At 33.7% G+C, this 20,429-nt stretch overlaps 1 protein-coding gene across 6 annotated transcripts in view; it reads right to left on the bottom strand.

The window, feature by feature from the left end:
• Positions 1 to 20,429, bottom strand: part of MAP3K7 (mitogen-activated protein kinase kinase kinase 7) — a 69,423-nt gene that overhangs the window by 24,882 nt on the left and 24,112 nt on the right. For 3 of the 6 annotated variants that reach the window (XR_013993157.1, XR_013993158.1, XM_081045280.1), the window contains exons 6-13: positions 20,053 to 20,177; positions 17,653 to 17,781; positions 15,771 to 15,901; positions 14,121 to 14,202; positions 11,623 to 11,753; positions 10,823 to 10,952; positions 8,093 to 8,173; positions 1,204 to 1,268 (exon numbers count right to left, since the gene is read on the bottom strand). Coding sequence is in view for 2 of the 6 variants with exons in the window: in XM_081045280.1 (XP_080901406.1) it covers positions 1,204 to 1,268; positions 8,093 to 8,173; positions 10,823 to 10,952; positions 11,623 to 11,753; positions 14,121 to 14,202; positions 15,771 to 15,901; positions 17,653 to 17,781; positions 20,053 to 20,177 (874 nt within the window). In the remaining 4 variants the exon portion in view is untranslated. The remainder of the gene's footprint in view (positions 1 to 1,203; positions 1,269 to 8,092; positions 8,174 to 10,822; positions 10,953 to 11,622; positions 11,754 to 14,120; positions 14,203 to 15,770; positions 15,902 to 17,652; positions 17,782 to 20,052; positions 20,178 to 20,429) is intronic. The other 3 variants (XR_013993155.1, XR_013993156.1, XM_081045281.1) reach the window with 1 other exon arrangement.

The following is a 20,429-nucleotide window of genomic DNA, read 5'->3' as shown; positions in this document are numbered from 1 at the left end:
CTGTATATAAAAAATTGTATTTGTATGTGTATGTATATATGTATGTGTGTGTATATATGTGTGTCTGTATATATGTATATTATGTATGTGTGTATGAGTGAGTGTATAGACTCTGTGAGAAATAAATATTTCCAGATATAAATGAAGATCAAAGATATTTATCATTTAAATATCTTAAGTGGTTTTTGTTAGTTGATAGCCAGAAAGGCTTTCAAATTTTTATTAACGACGACAAAGAATCTCCAAAACTTAAAGTATGTTATAAAAATGAAATAAGAAAACACCTTTCTAGGATAAAAAATACTAATACATTTTACCATAAGTTAAATCACATTGTTTATAATATATAATTATATAATTTACATGAATATAGACCATGGGATAATTTTATTACTTCAGATGTATGCTGTACTCACAAAATTTCTGTATAACTGAAAATAAATCAACAAACACCTCATAATTAGCTCTCATTCATTTTAAGAATATGATATAAATTATATATGATGTCAATCTGAATAAGGGAGGAAAAAACAATGACTGAGCTGTAATTTTAATACTTGGTTGTTTAAAACTCTGTACTAGTCTGTAATGGCTTAAATTATAGCACTGTGTGGATCATCTACAAAGAGGCAGCCATAAAGAGATAAGGGGAGTTTAGAGGAGCATCCAGAAATATAAAGATGTAGGATGAAAATCTTAACATCTGGAATAGAAGCCTTTCTAGAGTTTATCCATCTGCTTAGTAAATACTGTCTTAAGGATATTTCACAAAAACATTATTCTAGTAAATATGACAAAGTAAAAGACATTAAGAATCCTTCAGGTATGTCAGAGTCTTACGTGATCCCAGAGGAGTGACATCTTATTGGGGAAATAGTTAATGATTCCCTTTAAAGGACAAGGATAATGACAAATTGTTAAATTACAAAATCGAGTACTTCCTTATTATGGGATATAAAAACACATAGCATGATAACATGCACAGAGCATTAATGAATTAATCACCCTTTCATAAATTATCCTTCAAGTTAATAATAGCATCCAGATTGTTTTTCCCCTAAGTGGTTAAGGTCACGTGCCAATGAACTTCTCTATGACAATTTTGGGTCTACTCATAAAAGTAATTTTGTAGAATACAGTTAATTCTTGATTTCTGCTCATTATTATTCTTCAAAGACTCAAAATTCAAATGTTAAGTCTTACCTGACCAGGTTCTGTTGCAGTAACAGTCAGGTCTTGGATGGATCTACGCCTTGGCTGTCCGTTGCCTTTTAAAAAATAAAAAAAAAGTAAAATACTTATTTTTCTATTCAGACAGACAATAAGGACATAACTGCTATAGTAGGAAGTTGGAATTTGTTCCTCCTTGGATTTACACAAAATGTCTGTGAGAAAAAGAGTTTATTGTAAAAAAAAAAAAGAGAGAGAGAGAGAAAGATATAAGGAAAGGAAGAGAAACAGCTGCAGTGTTTTAACTCAAAAGTTGCGGGCCTACAACAAAGTATGTCCTAATTCAATAACCACTCCTACTACACGAATAGCTGCTGAACTCTCTTCTACCATCTTCTGTCATGTATTTAAATAGATGAATGCTTGGGGGATGGGGCCTATTTCAAGGGCCTTACGTTAGAGCTTCTACAGCAAGACAGCTAGCAAGTTGTAAGGCATGACTGACTTTAACCAACAGCAGGACCTTGTGTTCATTTCAGGGCCTGTAAGGATGCTTAGGCTTATATTTATTAAACCCAGTCACACTTACTTAATTCCATTAGTCTTTGTCAGAATCAGGTAATTTATTGGTTGTGAACAACTCTTTAATTTCCTACTGGAGATGAATGACTTTTGTTCTACTCTCAAATATACAGCTTGTTTAAATGGGCTATTGTGTTAATCCTGCTTTAGGAACTTCTATGCTAAAAATAATTTAAAAAACAGTCTATGAAAAAATTCTATAAATGTAACCAGCAAAAGAGAATGAATTAAGCAAGTTTCACTCAGCACTTTTATTTGGGAATAGGGCTGTTTATACAGTGTCTTCTAAGATGAGATCAGCTATCTAAAAGGAAACACCAAATATTAAGTAACAGCTGACGCAATCCAATATTCAAAATTCTTTTGACTCAAAGCTATATTATGTAATTTCTCAATTAGTGGGCAGCCCTGAGAACTTGTACTCTAATAGTTGTGGCCTCCTTAGCAGACAGAATTCATTCTTAAAATCTCTATTTACATAATCTTAAGCAGCTTATTTTAAAACAATCAGCAGTAGAATTTAGCATCTTAATCCATGTGGTTCCATTTTATTTGGCAGATAACCTAAAAGGACCTTACAACAGAATAACGTTTAATGCAATAAATGAGCAGCGAATACAACTCAAATATACAGCCACCCTCAAAAGTGTAAAACATCATCATCACTCTTTTCCATTTTAAGCTGTTTTAGAATTCTTTGTATAATCATAACTCAAATTTACTTCAAATTTCATTTTTCCAAGTTCCAACTTTTGATTACACACTACACAACAATAAACTGCACATTTATCGAATCAGGCACACTAAGATACTTTTGTGAAAACTTTTAACTATCTCTGTTTCCCAAGGACAAAAAGGATCCCCACCACCATGACTAACAAGCAATTTTAGGCACATTTCATTCAACACAATCATTCTAAAATTAGCTTCGATGAGACAGGCTTGTGAAAGTGTCTGGAATTCTCTTTTCAGACAAGCAATATTTGTGAATCTGGGGAACCACCCAGCACATGTGTCTAAAAATCATTACATCACCATTGCAGTAACAACAAAAACAAACTCAAATCTAAGTAAGGGTAGGAGGAAAAGGAAGTAAAAACTTTTAAGGAAGTAGGGTAAAGAAGAGCTGACAGTTAACAAATGCCATAAAATGAGAAATCTTTTAAGCTAGAGCATGAGTCAAAGCAAGCAATATTAAGCAATACATTTTAATTAGCATAACCATGACAGAAACCATCTGGCAAATAGTTCAGACAAAACAAAAAAGGATTGCAATCAACGAATACTTGTTGCTCCAATATTAAGTTTTAGGTCATAATTTAGAAATATGAATGTAAAAATCAAACTCCTATTATTGCAAATGAAAATTACTGAGTGTGTTCTTAGTAAATTTAGATTGATTCTGAATTTTTTTGCAACTAAACAGTAATTTAGAAACTCATATATTTTACATTTTTTCCTGGTTCACTGATATGTGCATACCTATGTTACACATGGTAATAATATAAATGAAAAACAAATAGAAAAGAGGGGCAATATGATCCCAAGATGCCTGATCGAGGAAATTTGAAATCTGAAATGATGTCCTTCGTATTCTATTCTGTAATGGAACTTACATGGCTTATAATAGAGAACAAATAATGTTTCTTAAAATAACTTTTCTAAGAGCAACAAAAGGAATACACCATATCCCTACCTTACCCTTCACCCCTCCCCATCCTTCAAAAAAGAAAGGGTTGTGGAATAGCAACTTACAGGACAATTCAATTGTTTCTACAATGTCACAAAAGCAGAATTCATCTCTTCTGAAAGCTGTTCTTTTAAGTACAACTGATTTCCTGAGCTAGTATTTGAAAGATATCAAGTCCCTCCAGAGACTGCTCATTTGGGTCCCAGTCACTCCTGTGGTTTTTCTTATTGGCTTAATTAAGCTCAGTTTTCCTTACCTTAACTATTCTGATTTTACTGTTTTCCAAACTTCCTGAAGAATTCTCTTTATGTAAAAATCAACACTGTATTTTCTTGGAGACATTTCTTAACCAAAATGTTAAAAATTTAGAAACCCATAAGTTTTGAATTTTAAAAGTTGTGGGAAACTGTTCTGTTCGTTAGTAAAATATACAAGATTTAAAAAATGTGTTACATCTCAACACCAAAAAAAATAAACAATCCAATTAAAAATGGGCAGAAGACCTGAATAGACATTTCTCCAGAGGACATACACATGGCCAACAGACATATTAAAAGATGCTCACCATCACTAATCATCAGAGAAATGCAAATAAAAACCACAATGAGATATCACCTCATTGCTGTCAGAATGGCTGTCAGCAATAAATGAATAAACAAGTGTTGGTGAGGATATGGAACAAAGGGAACCCTCATGCACTGGTGATGAGACTGCAAATTGGTGCAGCCACTATAGAAAAGTTTGGAGGTTCCTCAAAAAATTAAAAATAGAACTACTTTATGACCCAGCAATTCTGCTTCTGGGTATTTATCCGAAGAAATCCAAAACACTAATTCAAAAAAGATATATGCACCACTGTTCACTGCAGCACTATTCACAACAGCCAAGATACGGAAATAACCAAAATGTCCATCAACAGATGCTGGGATAAAGAAATTGTGGTACACATATACAAAGGAATATTATTCTGCCATAAAAAATGAAATCTTACCATTTGCAACAACATGGATGGACTTTGAGGGTATTGTGTTAAATGAAATAAGCCAGACTGAGAAAGACAAATACCATATAATTTCACTTATATGTGAGATCAAAATAAACGAACAAATGAAAAGGAAACAGACTCATAGATACAGAGGCCAAACTGATGGTTAATAGATGGGAGGGGTTTGGGGAGCTGGGTGAGAAAGGTGAAAGGATTAAGAAGTACAAATTGGTAGTTACAAAATAGTCATGGGGATGTATGTGCAGCATGGGGAATGCAGTCAAAAATAACAAAACTATGTAGTGTCAGATGGGTTCTAGACTTATTGGGGTTATCACTTGGTGAGTTATATAAATGTCTAATCACTGTTATTTTGTACACCTGAAACTAACAAAAAAAATTTGTATAGCACTTTACTCTGCTGTATTAGAGCACTGCTTCACGGTAAACTGAATATGTAATTTTAAAATACATATTCTCATTTAGGCTGCCACACATTCCATATTCTTTTACTAATACTTCTTCAGAGCCACAGTCGATGTAGAAGAGTTATTAAAAATCGTGTAGTGTGACCCATAGGAAGCCCTGAGGTATTAGGTCCATTTTTACATGACCTAAGAGATTACCAAATTGATGAATATTGTCGTTAACCACAGGTTGCTTGCTCTTCCTCATGACTGACGGCATAATAGATAATAGTGTTGAAAAGCAAATAAAAATCAAGATTTGAATGTGTTTACCTATGACTAGGTTAGGCAGTTTAGTCACTATAAAGAGTATTTTTAAAAAAACACTTTTGAGTAATAGTATGTATTTAAAAAATTTTAAAATTTGGTATGTTTTTAAAAACACCAGATGCAACAAATACTTCAGAAAAGATATACCTGTACATTGCCAGTAGGTACATGTAAAATTTCTGTGATGCATAAAGGAATGTTCTTACAGAAAGCAGCAGTTCACCCCAAGAAGTACGTTAGATTTGGTATATTGCATTTGGCAGCAGGAGAGTGTTATTGAAACTACTTACCTATAATAGGTAAGATAAAAAATAGACCCGTATCTTCAAAAATGCTTACAATGCTAATACCAGTTTATTTCTTGATAGACATGTCAAGAAATATCTGATAAAACCATAGAACTTGTGGGAAATTGAGGGGAAAAAATTCTAGAAAATATTAAGAAATTTGGGGAATATCATCATTTTTTATAATTAAAATGTCCATGCCAGATATTTGAGATATTCCCAAAGCATGGGTTATATTTTTATATTTAATTTTAAAATATAACCTAAGAACAAATTAATGTTAAGCTTTTATGTCCAATTATTTCAATTCTACTGCTTGCATTCTTTTATTATTAAAGAAAGTGAAACTGATTAATGTTTGGATATTTATGGGGGAAAAACCTAACAAGAATATTTAATGAAATACATTACTGAATACCATTTCCATTTAGACAGCAATGTTGCTCTGGCAATTAAAAGCAGAATTAAGGTTTCCTGACTCTATAAGGACCACAAGTCATAAAAGAGGGTCTCCTGGCTGATGAGCTTCTTTAATGCAATCCTTAAGGATCCAAAAAATCCAAAAGAGGATAAAATGGATGGATTTGTGGTCAGAAAATCGAGGTTGAGATCCTGGCTGTGTGGCTCTGGGAAAGCACTCAATATCATCAGATCTAAGTTCTTCATCTACAAAATTGTCAGACGTAATTTTATTTGGTAACCCTAGTTATGAGACTGTCATGAAAGTCAGTTAAGATGATGTACTTTAAACTACTTTATAGGCCACACAGAGCCTCTTAGCTGTGGCACTGTTAACATTTGAGGCTGGATAATTCTTGGCTGTGGGAGGCTACTGGTACATTGTAGGATGTGTAGCAGTACCCTGGCTTCTGCCTATTATGTGCCAGTAGCACCTGCCAGTTGTGACAACCAAAAATGTTTCTAGACATAGCCAAATGTCCCATGGGGGGCAAATTCACCTAGGTTGAGAAACACTAAGACTATTATTTTCTCCTCTTCTCTCTCACTTGTTATCTTGTATAATATTGGCTATATCGCCGTGTGTGAGTGTGTGTGTGTGTGTGTGTGTGTGTGTGTGTGTGTGTGTGTGTTCTTAACGCTTACCCATAAGACCTGGATTAAGATTATACTACCATTTGCCTATATTTCCCTGATTCCCTTAAACATTTAAAACACTCACAGCTCAGCAGCATGTACATTTAAATGTTGTCACTTTAGTCAGAATATTATTCCTTTAAACATAGGACCTTCTGCAGTGAAGGTAAAATCTCAAGTACTTTTGTTATTTTGAAAGCAGCCCATGATTCACTAAATAAAATGACTATGTGAGAAATAGGTTAACTCTATTCTCTGAATAGCAATAGTGACCATGATGTAAAATAGACTATTCTGATAACCAGGATAAAAATTAATGTAAAATAATTTTATATAGATAAAATGGCCCCTAACAATTGTATAATTTATATTTTATACATATTTGTAATTTATACAGATTTTATATGTATCCTAGTTCCTAGCCACTGGACCCCAATAACAGTCTGTTCATTTGTTAACAAGCACACATATATTAAGCACTATCTGTGAGGCATTGAGCCAGACACTGCCGATAAAATCAATAACAAATAACAAAGACATGTCTCTATCCTCACAGTTTTCAGTTTAACACAGGAGAAAACAACCGCTAGGTAGTCACCATAATACAATAGAAAGCTAAAAGCACAACCACAGGCAAAGTACAGAGTGCTGGGGAATTCAATTGAATCATATCCATGAATGCTTGTGGGGAAATTTGTGTATTTTCTTATCAAAAATTTGGGGGAAGAAGTAAAGAAAAGCCTAAAGCAGAGGGATAAATAAATGATAATTTTGATAACATATATTAACCAGTACTGAAGTTCACATATTCTATTTAAGTTTGTATAAAAAATGGTAATTTAGATTCATCTATAAAATCATCAACGTAAGAAATTAAAGCAATTTACCAATTTGAGACACTGAAGTACCACGTGAGAGTTAAGTATAAATACAAGTAATCTCTGAGAAGATTCTCCTGGTAATACATAAAAGTCAGAATCGACCATGATTCTTTGACAAGATACCATGCAAAACAGCAAATCTCATTTAGTTTTACTTTGTTTCTGTTTTCTAAATTAAGGCAAAATGGTATTTAGCAACTCTCTTTTCTCAATTTCATATTTCACTTGCTACCAATAGAAAGAGGCTGGGATAGAAAGCCTAGAGGGAGCCCTAAAGTAGTAACTAGAAAGAAAAGGAGCCAAATACAACAAATACAACAAATATTTTAAAATAGTTGTTCACTCTTTCTGTTGGGTGCAAAAAGGGTCTGAGTTCAGTTCATCTGTTCACTCAAAAGCTGAGAGGAAGTTGGTAGAACTCAGGGTTGGCATTCTCCCTTCTGTTTCTTTTATTTTATCCTCATTTTTGGAGATCTTAGGTATCCTATCAAACCTGCTTCAGTGTAGATAAATGTATACAATTTTCAACCTGTCTCCCTGATAACTACATGCAAGGTATCTATTTTCATGTCCTATAAAAATTGGAGCAAGAAGCATTCTGTAAGTACCAGGGATCATTAATCCGGTTCCACAGTTATTAGACCAATTCAGGTGGTCTATGATACCTGATGTGACGATCTCAGGGACATCCAGAATGTTGCCAAATGAAGCAGTTTTACGGTGGCCCCGTTTAGGCTTGGAAGAGGCTGCAAAAATACATATACAGTATACATGCAAACAACCACAAATAGTAACACAGAAAACAACTACAAAAACAGAATAGTTTTCAAATATTTATGTTAATAACATTTCATGCAGAATGGCATGCAGAACTATCTAACTTTTCATCCATGCTTAGAAAAGGCACGAGTAAGGAGCAAACAACTACCAATACAAGATGTTTCACATGGTTTTAATTAGCAGGAGGAAAAAAAGGACAGAGACAAAGCTGCAGGGTAATGAGGAAGCTAAATTCAAACATGTTGATAGAAACAATCTACTTAAGTGAAACCACTGATATGAAATGGGGGGGCTAGGATGAAAGTGGGAAGGATGACAGGAATTAAAAGAAATAAGCTGCCATATTTGTTTTAATTACATAAACACAGGAATATATGTTCAAGTTAGGTGTTTCTTAAGAACACTACAAAGTAAAATTCAGTGATTAAGTGATAATTATTGAATCTAAGTATGAAATGTGTATGCTTTTATAATTATATATATTTACATATACTTCTGGTAAATGGAATATTGTAGTTTCCAAAGTTTAGGGAACATTCCCACTAAACATAGTGTTGAAAGTCTGGAAAACATGAGCCTTTCAAAGTAAGACAACTCACTGAAAAAACTGTGAATTGTGTAAAATTCAATGCATGTTCAATAGCACCTGTTCTACCGTTAATTTAATGAAAAGGATAGGGTAATTTAATGTGTGTGGTTATCTTTAACCTAGTGAAATATCACTGCTGTAAAGCATAATTATAAACCAGCCAATTTTCCAATATGAGATGGGGAGCTAGGATGAAAGTGGGGTTGACACTAGCAGACATAAAGCTATTATTATAGCACTACTTCCTTTTTAAGGGTAGCAATCACTACTTGTCAGGTCTACCTTGAACGATATCCCTTAAGTGAAAAAAAATTCTCCAAAGTGTGAGTGTATGTCCTTGTGTGCACTGTTCATCTGACACTACACTGAGATTCCCTCCACTCACTGAAAAACCACACTGTGACTCAGAAACCAGGAAGGCTAGTGAGTGGCTGGTAACCTCCATTCAACTTGATTGTTTTCTGAAGACTCATCTGCATGGCAGAGACTGCTGGTGCCCTGCCAATCTCTACTCTTCCCTTTTTCTAGCAACAGCTCTGACTTTCCTTAGGAGAGCAATGTCCCCAATAAAAGACCCAGATCCTTCTGTTCCTTGAAGCCATGTAGCCCTCTGATGATATTATTATGGGCAATGACATACATTATATATGGAAGTTGTTCTGGGAAACTTCTGGGAAAGCTCCTTGAAAGAGCTTGGGCATATGCCTTTTTGGCCTTCCCCTAATTCTTCCTTCCTGCTGCCTCGATTATGGATGTGATGATTGGAACTATAATATCCATTTGTTTCACAAAGTAACTTTGAGGATGAAAGCCTCAAGGATGGAAGGATTGTGGCACAGAGGGACGAAGGAGCCCTGCTGCCTAATGATCATTGAGCCTACCCCCAGATTTATTTATCCGTGAAAAATAAGGCATATGTGTTAAAGACACTGTTATTTCGGATATTCTGTTATATCTACCCAATTCTAATGGTAACTGATAAAATCAGTAATCATGATTAGTTGAAAACAAGTATAGTATGATGGTCCTCTGGACAACTTCTGAAAAGAGCTCCACACAAAATGAGAATATTCTATTTAGAAAAAAAACGAGTGAATGACAAAAAAAGACCTAAAAAAAAAAAAAATCTTGTTAGCGAAGTTTAAAAATACATATGCTAATACACATGTATACACATATCTAGTAAAAAGACTAGAATTAAATACATAAAAATGTGTTTATCTCTGTGTGAGACAACTATGGAAGATTGTTTTTGATTTGTTTACATTTCCACATTTTTCACAACAGAATGTATTTACTTTTATAATCAGCTCCCCTCCACCCCTGGGAGAATCGGAAAGAAAACAAGTTAAACCAGCATTACTAAAATGAAACCTGATTAGAAAAGAAGGTTAGAAGTTCACTCAGGTAGCAAAATATACAACTGTTTTTGTGCTGATCAGTCCTTCCATTATTAATCATTTTAAGAACTAACAAAACGATATTTAATTGTTAGCTTTTTCAATATCGAATAAAATTACCATGATCTTTAACTTTATAATTAGAAGAATTACCCATAACCAACTTAGCTATTTTTACCACTGGCAGGAGGAGCAGACAGTAATGCCAAATCATATATAGATCTGGAGTACATTTTCCTGCTAATTTCAAAATAAAATATTTGCTACTATCTGAGTTCAACACAAAATTCCAGTAGAATCACTTAAAAACTCCCAAAACATTCTGGTTTGGGTAAAATTTCAATTTCCCATTTAGACTTTTCAGGTAACATTTGAGCTGAAAGAATTATATTTGTTAAATCTGTAATTAGTAAGGTTTATTTTATGATCCAAATAACTTTACAAGTCATATCTTCGTTATTTGGAATTTGAAAGAAATGTATAAATTACTGCTAGAAGCTTAGAAAGTATATTGTAAGCCTGTTTCCTACTTTAAAAACTTTAAGACACAATAAAAAACTTCAGACAGTCCCAAACAACTGAAACTATCATTTTCACTCCTCTTCAGACTTTTATTTCCATTTTACCTGTGGTCGCAGCAATCCTGGCTTCTATTTCAGACATGTCGGCACTCATCCTCTTGCCCTCCGAGGTTGGGGGCAAGCTCTCCACGCTGCTCCCACGGGAAGCTCCCAAGCTTAAACGTCCAGATTCACTCTGTTAAAATTACAGAGCGATTTGAATTACTGAAGCTCTTTAGATTTAAAATCCTAAGTCTAGAAGAAGGAAGATACAAATTGGGACTCTTATGGATTCTGTTCTGAAAGAAAAGGGAAGTTTTCAAAGAGAGGGAGCTATAGGAATAAGGGAGAGCAAGCTGTGATACTGGCCCTTAAAAAAGGGTGGTCCCCGGTAGTTTGTAGTTAAGTGCCCCAATTATTTGTTAACCTAAATGCCTCAGACAAGATGAATACAATCACTTCTTAAAATATTTTGAAACCAATAATGGCAAATATATAATAAATTTCATATAATAATATGAAATGACAGATAAAGGTGAACTCCTTTAACTGGGTAATACAGCCAAGAAATAGGCATTTTACATTTTTAACCACCAACCAACCATTCAAGTTAGGGATCACCAGAAAGCAGGATTTGCACAGTTGGCAAAGCCAGCAAAAATCAGAAAAACAAACACAATTTGTTTGGTAATAAATGGTAGAAGAATTTCATTATATGTCTCTACTCTTAAGTTTATCTGTCTGTTTCCGGAACAAAATTCAAGACTTGTATAACGGAAGACGGCAGATAATTAATTTCAGTTGGTATAACGTTATGACTACTGGTAAGGTTACCACATGATTTTACTTTTAGTAACAAAACAAACCTGTTGCTTTGCCTGATTTTTCAACAATTTTGATTCTAAGCGTTTAATAGTATCATTTGTGGAAGGAACTTGCTCCATATTAGTGTCACTTTTATTACTCGTATTTGTAGAAGTGATGTCCATGAATGAGCCTAGGAAAGCAGAAACATTTATGATTATAGGCTGAGAATACAAATGCTTTATTCAATAATACGTAACAAATTATTTTCTAAATTAACAAGGCTAAATTAATAAGCCTTTTCAAGTTAATAAAGATACCTTCCCCCAAAAAAACATTTTAAATGAAATTTAATAGCACAAAAAGGGAGCCAAAATGCATAAGCAGTCTTCTAATAGTCAAAGATGACTTCACGGTTCTTAGCCTGAGCTAGGAGAATGAAGTGGCTATTAATTAAGATGGGAGGAGTGAGTTTGAAGGCAGTATCAGGAGCTCAGTTTAGAAAATGGTTAAGTTTGAGTTCCTATTAGATATCAAGTAAGTAGTTGAATGTAAGTGTGGAGTTCAGGTGTAGGATGGAGCAAAACATCGGCAATTAGATGGTATATAAAGCCATGATAATTAGATTACCAAGGAAATCAGCATAGACAGATAAGAAAAGAGTCCAACAGACTGAGCCCTGGGCACTCGAACACGTATAGGCGAGGAAAATAAGAAATGACCAGCACAGAAAACCGCTAGAACAGTGGCCAGAGATATATTAGGTTGGTGCAAAAATAACTGCGGTTTAAAAGGTTAAAAATAATTGCAAAAACCACAATTACCTTTGCACCAACCTAATAAGATAAAATCCAGGTTAGTACAGTATCCTGGAGACCAAGTGAAGAAAGTGCATGAATGAACTCTATCAAATGCTACTGACAGTCAAAAAAGGTAAGAGCTGAAAATCATTTTAGATTTAGTAATGTGTAGACAACTGGTGACTTTGACAAGAGCAATTCTGGAGTAGCAGTATAACAAAAGCCTGAATGGAGTGGGCACAAGAGAGAATGGGAGGGAAAGAAGCTAGGGAATGAAAATACAATCTATATATGCTCTGGGAATGACCCCAGTGGAAAGGCTAAAATGGAGGATGCGAGAGACAGAGGGAAGAACTGCTAGAAAGAGCACATGGGATTTAATGTACAAGTGGACAGGTTTGCCTTTGGCTAGAAGCATGGGCAGTTCAGCCACAATAACAGAAGAGGATGTAGAGGAGACGAGCACAGATACAGGTGGATGGGCAGATGTAGTGAAAGAGCTTGTGCAAGTTATCGTCTGATCACTCCAATTTTCTTCAGGGAAATAGTAAACAAGGTCAGCTGAGAGTGAGAAGTGGGGAGGAGGTGTCTGAAGTTTGAGGAGAGAGGTTAAAGTATAAAATTAAGACATCTGGAACTAAAATACAGCACAACTATCCAGAAGCACTAAAAAGGCATTTGGATGTGTCATCTCTAGCCATATTCAGTTGCACTGATACAGACAAGGAATAGTCTGAGTGTCAGATTTAACCAGCCTTGTGATTTAAGCCAAGCAAGCTTGAGATAAGGGATAGAAAGCTGAGGATTATTCCAATAGCTACCTGGAATTAAGTGGAGGGAAGAAGGAAGACCCAAGAGGACTGAGGGTCAGTGAAGAAAGATCAAAGGATTGAAGGTTATAGCATAAAAACAGGGAGAGGGTTTGAAGGTAGTAAGCAGCAGAAGCAAAAAATGGAATTTTAGAGTTCACTTTAAAATTCAGAACAACTCAGAAGGATCTTCAGTAAAATTGGAATTTGGGAATAACTAGCCAAACATTACATCGGCTTAAATATAAATTTTTTTTAAGGTGGGGGAAATAGCCCAGTAAAAATATTTGTCAATAAAAATAAAATTTTAAGTATAAGACAAATGTGTATATACATACGTGTATATCTTTTATTTTAATTAAATTAATAATAAAATGTTTTAATGCCATAATGTATTGCCAAATATATATTGAGAAGTACAATTTTTCTAAGTTAGAATACTATTTCTACTCTCTATTTTGATGACCATAAACTACAAATCCCACTACTTCATATTTCAAAATCTGAGGAACTCTGAACTAAAACACAGCTTAAATAAAATGCTCTAGATTCTTCCGCAAAGAACAAAACGTAGGATGTCCATGATGAAGACATACTGCTACACACACACATACACACACACAAATTTCCAATACTATTTCATCTACCAGTATTTATATAAAAATTATTTTTCAAATAAAGAACGACTTTCACAATATTTCACAATACTATATTCATTCTTTTTATATATAACTATGCAAAAATTCCAAGACTTGGAACTAGGTCCTCAGAAACTCTTTAATTTGGGTACCTTTATAAAGAATGATGCACCTGGAAACTCAAACCAGTCACTCATATGAAATGAAGAAATTAAAATGTAAATGGGAACATCATTCGTTGCCTCTTGAGATTATAATTTCATGGGAATGATACAAAACATTAGGCTATTATTCTTCCAATCCATCCATTTACCTGTACTAGTGGCAGAGTTGCTTTGTCCTTCATCTGAATACTGACAAGGGTATTGCAACGGCTCATCTGCTCCTGGAAAGTACTATATATAAAAAAGTAAATCCAATTTAAAATTTCTTTAATGCAAATCAAATCCTGTAAAAATTAACCTGAAGAGTACATCTGAATTATTTCATTGTCATGGGATTTGAATGTAGCAAAGATGCTTCTTTATTTTCCCTAAGGCATATACTGAATTTGTAGACACCTAAGTCTTTGATTTTACAAAAATGACAATTATGTGCTACTTTTATGAATTTCAATTGTGAACAATGCCATGTATTACCTAAGTATCTACTTTACACATAGCCTAGGTAGTCTTGAAGAAAACAGCAAATATTTCTCTAAAGGAACATAAGAAAAACAATAGTATCATTCCTCACAATTATATAAAACATATTTATGTTCTCAAAGCAATGATGTAAACTTCCAAATGGCTGAAATGGTAGTTAGTCTGACAACTAAGACTGGTACACCATAGGATACTTGTTAGAACTAATCTTTTAAATATAAAAGATAGGTTATGGATATCCCTCTATGAATTGTAGATATATTAGAAATATGTGCTGGACAAAAGTGAGAATTTAGGGAAAAAAGGAAAGAGTTTCTCTCAAATTAAACCAAGCACATATTAAGCACAATTACAATTTGAACAATGTATATATGCCAATTTTTAAGATACTTGACTACAGAGCCTAAGTTGTTTTCTTATGACTATATCTTTAGGATTCTCTATATTGCTGGTATCCAAATATGATGGTAAGCTTTAATTAGATTAGTTCAAGTTTATGTGCCTTAATTATTTTCAACAGAATGAACAAACAAAATCTTTGGCCATTTAGGAAATCACTTAGAGATTCTTCTACTGAGCAAGGTGTTCTGAAATTCAGGTACTTTCATAAATATGTTAACTTTTTAAAGTCAAGGTACCTGCCACCTGATAGATTTTTAGTGTACCAAAAATGAGAAGCCTAAAATTATTCAAATAATTCTACAAGTGTTTGATTTACAGACTAGGAAATTTTGATAATCATTTAAAACAGTTGTTCTAAATTTTAAAATTCTATGAGTTATAGAAGAGTTTTACTTTTTTATGGCAAATGAAAAGTTGAAAATAGGCAATGAAAAACCAAAAGGTAAAAATCACTTAAATGTGTCTGGGAGTGTAACCTCTCTATTGCCCCACATAAATGGCTGCTTAATGAAGATCTGTACTAAAGAAAATGTAATACAAATTTAGTTTAGCAGGTGTTAGAGCCATAAAATTTCTAAGTCCTGTAAAGGTTTAGAGATCACCTCCTTTAGCTTCTCCCACATTACAGATGAGGCAACAGGTCCAGAAACAAACACAGTTAGTTACCCACTAAGTTAAGCAGGAGGAAAAAAAGCAAGTCAAAAACCTATTCTAGCTATTTTTCTATTATATAGAACCAGATTATTTTTTTTCAAAATGACAATTCCTCCTCTGATTACGAGTAATAAATGCCCATTCTAACTTGGAAAATACAGAAAAAGTATAAAGCAGAAAATAGCAATAATGTCCCTTTAATTTAAAACTCAGTATACATCAAATTTCCCTAAACATAAAGCCCCTCAAAAGAAGGATTATACCCGCATCAAGTGAGTCATTATTTTCACAATTTCCTCCATTGACGGGCGCTGAGAAGGATCTTTAGACCAACAGCGAGTCATCAGGCTCTCAATGGGCTTAGGTAAATTTTTGATCAGTGGTGGTCGAGTACCTGTAATTAAAAATTAAGAGGAGGGAGGAGAAACAACGTATTTACCCAAAAAATGATGTAAGCTCTTTACATGTATTTCTAAAGCAGTATTTATTTTATAGAACTTGTAATTTAAGATTTTTTTTGAGTAATAGAAGTATGTTTTTTGTCCTTTAGGTTAATATTACATTTTCATAAAGGGGAAGCTATATCTTCTGGAAAGTAAATTAAAACCTTTATATGCAGTATGGTAATAGTAAGACTGGGAATTAATATTTCATGTGCTATAAACATTCTTTTAACAAATAATAGCTTAATGTGTGTTTTGTTAAGAAAAATAACTGAGGTAATCTAACTTGAACTATATTTTCAGATTAATTACAAAATTTCAAATATATTTGAAAAACATCTTCCATAGCTAAAAAAATCACTGTGGTGTTATACTCACTGACCTCCAAATGGCTCTTTAGTGGGAGGCAGACCTTTTGGCTGCTGTGAATCAATCATTTCATAAGCTGAAAACTAACTACGTTTGTGTAATTACCAAGTATGTAATATTAATAGTAAGGTCCCTAACTTAAAGAAGGCCTCAAATATAATGAAATCTTTGTAATTTTATCAATTACAAGTTAGTTCTTTTATGCCTTACTTCACTGATATTCAATTATTTACTGACAATTGTAAAACAAAAAAAGAAAACAAACTTTTGGTGAATGCTCTAGCATTCTCCATAATGACATTAAAGGAAGTAAAATAAAAGGTAGTACAGGAAACGGGTAAAACACTGAGGATTACTCAGACAATGGTACAGTTTGAGAGATTGTTTCTATCACTTATGGAATAGTGTATTAAAATGGCATTAATCAGAATGATTCTAATCAAGTGACAGAAATTAAATAACAGAAAGTGATGTTAAAAGTTAGAAAAGCTAAGCAATTTCCCTTCAGGAAGAATTTATTTTCCCAAGCAAATGTGAAGTAACCTGATTAAAAAAGAAGATGTAGTCTAATATCATATGTGGTTAGAAACATCCTAACTAGAAGTATAAAAGGAATAGGAGGGATGCAAGAACATTGAGTCTCTAAACATAACTTAAAAATATGGACATCGGAGTCAGAAAGATCTGGTTTGAATTTTAGCAATACCACTTAACTAATCTTGTGATCTTGGGCAAGTTACTTAACCTCTCGAGGTCTCAGTTTTCTAATTGGTAAAACTGTAAAATGAGGCAGTAACAGCACTCACCTCATAATGATGAATGAAAAAATAGAGTTTGTAAAGCATTCTGTGTTTTGCCTTTCTGAATAGCTTAAGTAACAACTCTTTTTATTCTTTGCTTTCTCTCCTCAGTAAGATCCTTGCTTCCTCAGGAGAAAAGGCTACAGCTCCCCAATTACCTTAACCACATGAGAGATTTTATTTATTTCATTTTTAAATTTTATTGTCTCCACAGAGTCCAGTGCAATGCTTCTTTATCCCCTGGAGAGAACCAAACCTAAGCCATTGCCTCTGGCTGTCCACTGATGGTCTTTCTCTAAACAACAGAGCCAGCAGACCCCCTCAGGCTTGTGAACAGGCCGAGACCACTCCCCAGCCTCCTCCTGCCTGATTTTGGGGCTATAGAGAAGGTGGCGGACTGATGGCAGAAAAGTATTCTGGTAACAAAAAATCGTACATTTTAATGTCAGGGATAAATGGTCTTCTTTAGGGGAGAAACAATTTTCCAAAGAAGAAATATGCAAAATACATAAAATAAAAATGTCTTCACAAACCATTATGAACAGCCCACATGATACGGAAGGCTGGGCCACCAATCTCATCAAAGGGTTTCCGACGTGTTATCACTTCCCAAAGGATAATGCCCCAGCTGAAGACATCACATTTTTCACTATAATTGCTACCTAGAAAAACAGGTAGTAACATTTCAAGACTTTTTTCCACATGACTTACAGAAACCACTGTTTTCACAAATTTTAATAATGAGCACCATGTACAAAAACAAGAGGATGCCACGTGTAGAGCTGAGAAATTGCTCCCTCTGCAGTTTCTTAAGTCTTTGCAACAAATACTTCTGTTTAATTAATTATTAATAATGAACTAGAAAATTTACATTAGAAAGTTGGTCATTTTCTATCTTTTTATCAAGAAGCACAGGCCTTATCTTTTATTTATTTAGAATTATACTTTCACTGGGGCAAAGAACGAAACATTTGTACATTCCTTTCTGTAATGTTTTAATCTTAAAATTTCTTCCCCCAGTCTCTTGATGGAAAGTATTTCTCTACTATCAAAAACAGAAGAAATTTCTAATTCAATGTTAAGATTTTATCTGGTGGGATAAAATTCTTAATTTGCAAACTTAAAAATAAACTGTAAACAGTGAAAGCTACGGATAACAAACTTATAGCAAACAAATTATGGAGTGACATTTATAGGATTTATAAATTGGTGGTGAGTCATCACGATAAACAGCCAAAAAGCCTCCAAACAACCCACTATAAGAATGATCAATAATTACGACAGTTACACATGTACTTTGTATGTGTATTACACATGTACTTAGCAGTGCACTGTAAACATTAAGTTACAATGATGTTACTCTCTCATGTGGGCTACAGGTGTTGACATTTTTCAGAAATAGAAAAACTCTACATAGCCCAATAGTCTGAGCTTTGTTACTCTAAACAATTCACAATAAGTTATTTCTGGGTTCTTTTGTATAAACAACTCTTTTTGCTCTCCATACTATAAGAATACTGTGTTATTTTAACTCACCGAAAGGTATATTAAACAAATCATTTTAAAGCAATGCCAATTATATGTATTTATATATGAACCTGAAAACAAGGAGGCATTATTTAATTTTGTATAATTTAACATTTGCTTGTCCACTAACTTAAATTGAATTTTATGGCAAAATGGTTCCACTCAAGTGACCAGTTGCATAGCAAATTTCTCTTTCTCTTGGCTGGCTGAAAACAAACAATAAACTTCAAATTCATAAAAAATAAAAGAAACAAGCCATAATCAGAATGTGATTACCGAACATGAATTTTATAGGCATTCATACATCCTAAAAAAAAAAAGATCACACATCTTCAGTTCAACTTTTCTCATTTCAAAGAGAACTTGATGTTTTTATCCAGAAACCCTACTATGAAATTTATGGATCACTTTTTTAGAACTTGAGTGAGATACAGAGATGTAAAAGAAAGTAAACATAAGCTAATCCTTTACTTGTTGTTCTTGTACCATACTTTCTCCCAATTATTTGCACTCTCTTTAAGGCATGCTCATTTAAACTTTACACTTTCAATTTTTAATTGCTAGAAAACCAATACAAAAGGACAGTTGATTCCCATTATTCCTGTTATTTATATTCTATAAAATTGCTATAAACACTGATTTAGTGGACTCTGAATCATTTGTTCTTAGGGGAAAATACAGGGTTAGTTGCCTATAAGCCTCTTCACCACATGTTTATTAACTGATAAATATACGAGTATAACATGTGTGTTTCAGTTTAAAACACCTTATTTAATACACATTATTTATTCATTAATATTGAACTCACGACCAACAGCACTATAACTTTTGCCTGAATGAAGATTAGCTAGCACGTGTATTTTCTCTGTAAGACAAATAATAGTCTCCTTATACTTAGGGACACTAGAAAACATTTCAGTACTACTCTTGGAAGTCATTTTAAACAGTAAAATAGCCAACAAAAAGCACAAAAAAGCAAAAGAAATGTGGCACTAAATAGATGACAAAAACAGTCTGAGAGCTAAAATAAGGCATAGCGTTTGCTTTCTTCAACCTCAGCTGGAAACGTGTGTGGGTCAACTCAAAATTTTCCCACTCTATGCATGCCTGTGAATAAGCACTGATTTTACAGTTACAAATAGGTAATTTTGCAATTACAGAATCTGAGAGTGAGGGTCAACTGTGCATATGCTTGAACTTGCATAGAAGGTGTTAGACAACTGAAATCTTGCTATGCAATTTAAGATCTAAGGCAATATTTATTTAATACCTCCTTAGACATCAGTAAATACATAATTATATACGATATAGAAAGAAAACCATGGAAATAGGGCAAAGTCATAAACACATATTGGGTTTACATGGAGTAATAAGGCAGATTATCAATCACATGCTTGTTATTTTACCTTCAAAAACTTCAGGTGCCATCCAAGCGGCACTCCCTTTGTTATTGGTCATGTGTGTCTGAATGTCACAGGCTGTACCAAAATCACATATTTTTAAAACTGTCCCCCCTGCAACCAGCAGCAAGCTGTTAAAAAAAAAATCAAAGTTTATATGACTAATATTTGATTCTGCAATAAGAGACATTTGTAGAAATAGAAAGGGTTAAGCAAAATTCAACTTCTGTGAAATGTTACCTGGTCACTATAACAGCTCAATGGTTCAGAGGAATATTAATTATTCCTCTGAATATTAATTAATTGACCTTAGCCTAGTTCTCTTAGGAAGGCTGCTAGATTCCCATTTTTATGTCTTCATCTGTATCTCCATAATCTTTCCT

This window comes from Rhinolophus hipposideros (genome assembly GCF_964194185.1).
Source record: "Rhinolophus hipposideros genome assembly, chromosome: 3".
In the NCBI taxonomy this organism is placed as follows: domain Eukaryota; kingdom Metazoa; phylum Chordata; class Mammalia; order Chiroptera; family Rhinolophidae; genus Rhinolophus; species Rhinolophus hipposideros.
Note: the sequence above shows the minus strand (reverse complement) of the source record. Positions and strands in the feature narration are given on the sequence as shown.